The sequence below is a fragment of the Capsicum annuum genome, unplaced genomic scaffold, assembly GCF_002878395.1.
Source record: "Capsicum annuum cultivar UCD-10X-F1 unplaced genomic scaffold, UCD10Xv1.1 ctg70742, whole genome shotgun sequence".
In the NCBI taxonomy this organism is placed as follows: domain Eukaryota; kingdom Viridiplantae; phylum Streptophyta; class Magnoliopsida; order Solanales; family Solanaceae; genus Capsicum; species Capsicum annuum.
Genome location: NW_025880504.1, coordinates 3,352 through 5,418, shown reverse-complemented (window position 1 = coordinate 5,418; position 2,067 = coordinate 3,352). Strand labels below are relative to the sequence as shown.

The 2,067-nt window shown below is 37.6% G+C and overlaps 1 protein-coding gene across 1 annotated transcript; it reads left to right on the top strand.

The window, feature by feature from the left end:
- The first annotated feature begins 190 nt into the window (after window positions 1–190).
- Window positions 191–667, top strand: LOC124894161 (zinc finger A20 and AN1 domain-containing stress-associated protein 8-like). The gene has a single exon (XM_047404905.1). It carries the CDS (start codon window positions 191–193, stop codon window positions 665–667), a length of 477 nt encoding a protein of 158 aa, XP_047260861.1.
- Window positions 668–2,067: the final 1,400 nt, after the last annotated feature.

The window sequence follows — 2,067 nt, the reverse complement described above, 5'->3', positions numbered from 1 at the left end:
ACAGGTGATTATTTCCTTTTATATGCGATATGATGCTGTCCGAATTTCGGGTTGTCATAGAGGTATGCATGGGATGTATAAGGTGATGAGCTGGTTCTCCCGGGCCTCCTCGGTTATGGGTGCCAGTCCACCCCAATAGGATTTGAGGCGTGACACTTGTGGTGTTGAACTTGACTTGTTAACTGCAGAAATGGAGTCATCTAAAGAGACAGGTTGTCGAGCTCCAGAAGACCCCGTCCTCTGCATCAACGACTGTGATTTTTTCGGCAGTGCAGCTACGATGAATATGTGTTCCAAGTGTCAAAAGAACATGATACTAATGAAGCAGGAACATGCAAAGCTTGCAGCTACATCCAGCAAAGACATCGTACGCAAAAGCTCAAGCAGAGATGAATCAGAACTTGCTCTTACAGGTGCCGCGGTTGTATCTGCAGATTTAGCCTCTCAGATTTCACAAGTGAAGTCAAAAGAGGGTTTGAAAAAGTGCACATCTTGTTGTAAGCGTGTGGGATTAATGGGGTTCAGTTGCAAATGTGGTGATCTTTTCTGCGCAGTTCATCATTATTCAGACAAACACAATTGCCCATTTGATTATAAAAATGCTGGTCAGAATGCAATAGCAAAAGCAAATCCTATCATCGTAGCAGAAAAGCTTAATAAGACCTAACAAGCACCTATCAAAAGGTTGTATGAAATGAAGCAATGTCCATCTTTCGATAAGTTGGCCTCGTCTTAGAGGTGACGATGAAAGTTTTGCGTGGGGGTGGGGGTAGGGGGTACCCTAGAGCCTAGATAATCCTGGTGTGTAAGTTATTTATGATCTTGGTGCACATTTTCATGTAATTTGTTCTTGTTTTGTTCCCATTTATGGGCTCCTTGTCTAGTATAATATGCATAATGTAGGTAATCTTGATGAATTTCACATTCATACATCCGCGTTTTGAAATCCTGAATTCGCCTCCGTGCATTCTTCAAGATTCCAAAGTCTCCTTTTAGTATCAATAATGTAGAGTTTTTTTTGTAGAGGTGTCAATACAGGTTGGCTCAGCCCATCCGAGCTAGCCCACACGGGCTTTGAGTTTGACGGGTCAGGTTGGGCTAGCCTATCAAAATGATGAGCCAAAAAATATCAAGCCCACACTATTACTCTGTGGATTGTGGGCCTTACGGGCCAGCCCACTTTAAAAAAATAATATTTTATAATTTAATTTTAGAATGTTAATAGACATAAATATTACCAATCAATAATACATAGTATTAATACTTTTTAATTAAGTCTCCAACACCCCAAAAAATACTCATAATAGCGAAATTAAATAACTTTTGACATGCGTTCTGCCCTTACATTTTAAAAGTAAGGGTTATGCTATAGAACTAGATACGTAAGACAAAGAGAGGAGAGCAGAACTTTACTTCTCAGCTGAGGCACATGATATCCTTCGAACCAAATAAAAATACTACTCCCTCTGTCCCAAATTATGTGTCGCCATTTCCTTTTTTGTCTGTCCCAAAATAAATGTGGTCTTTTCTTATTTGGAATTTTTTTAAAGGCACAATTACCTTTTTACCCTTATTGGACCCACTTGATTATAAAAATATTGATATTTCTTTTTTAGTATTTGTTTTTTTACAGTAAAAGTCTTATCACTTCAATCAAACTTTAAACTTTCAGCCTTTTATTTTTATAGTAACAAAATTATTTTAAACCACAGAGAGCAATTTATTCTTTTTGGTTGGTTCTACATAAGTAAACCAGTTTTCTTTGACAACTCATTGTTCACATTACTGTGATTTCTCGAGTAAAAATTGGATCTTTAAAGCTAAAGTTAAAGAAAACAAGAATTTAGAGGGATCCCATTTTCCACATATATCATCTTACAATTGGAAAAAGTAACAAACACAACTACAAAGATCAAACTTCTTTTGTTTAGAACTGAAAATTGATTGAGATAGTGAGCTACCCAATAGACAACATCCTTCTCCGCTATTTTCTCTAATGCGCCATATGCCTCGTCAATACTTCACACTCACGGTACATTGATAGGAGTGCATTTCCGACATAGCACA

What these genes read in the sequence shown, in the direction of transcription:
- LOC124894161 (XM_047404905.1), top strand. Translation starts at nt 191, where the DNA reads ATGGAGTCATCTAAAGAGACAGGTTGTCGAGCTCCAGAAGACCCCGTC.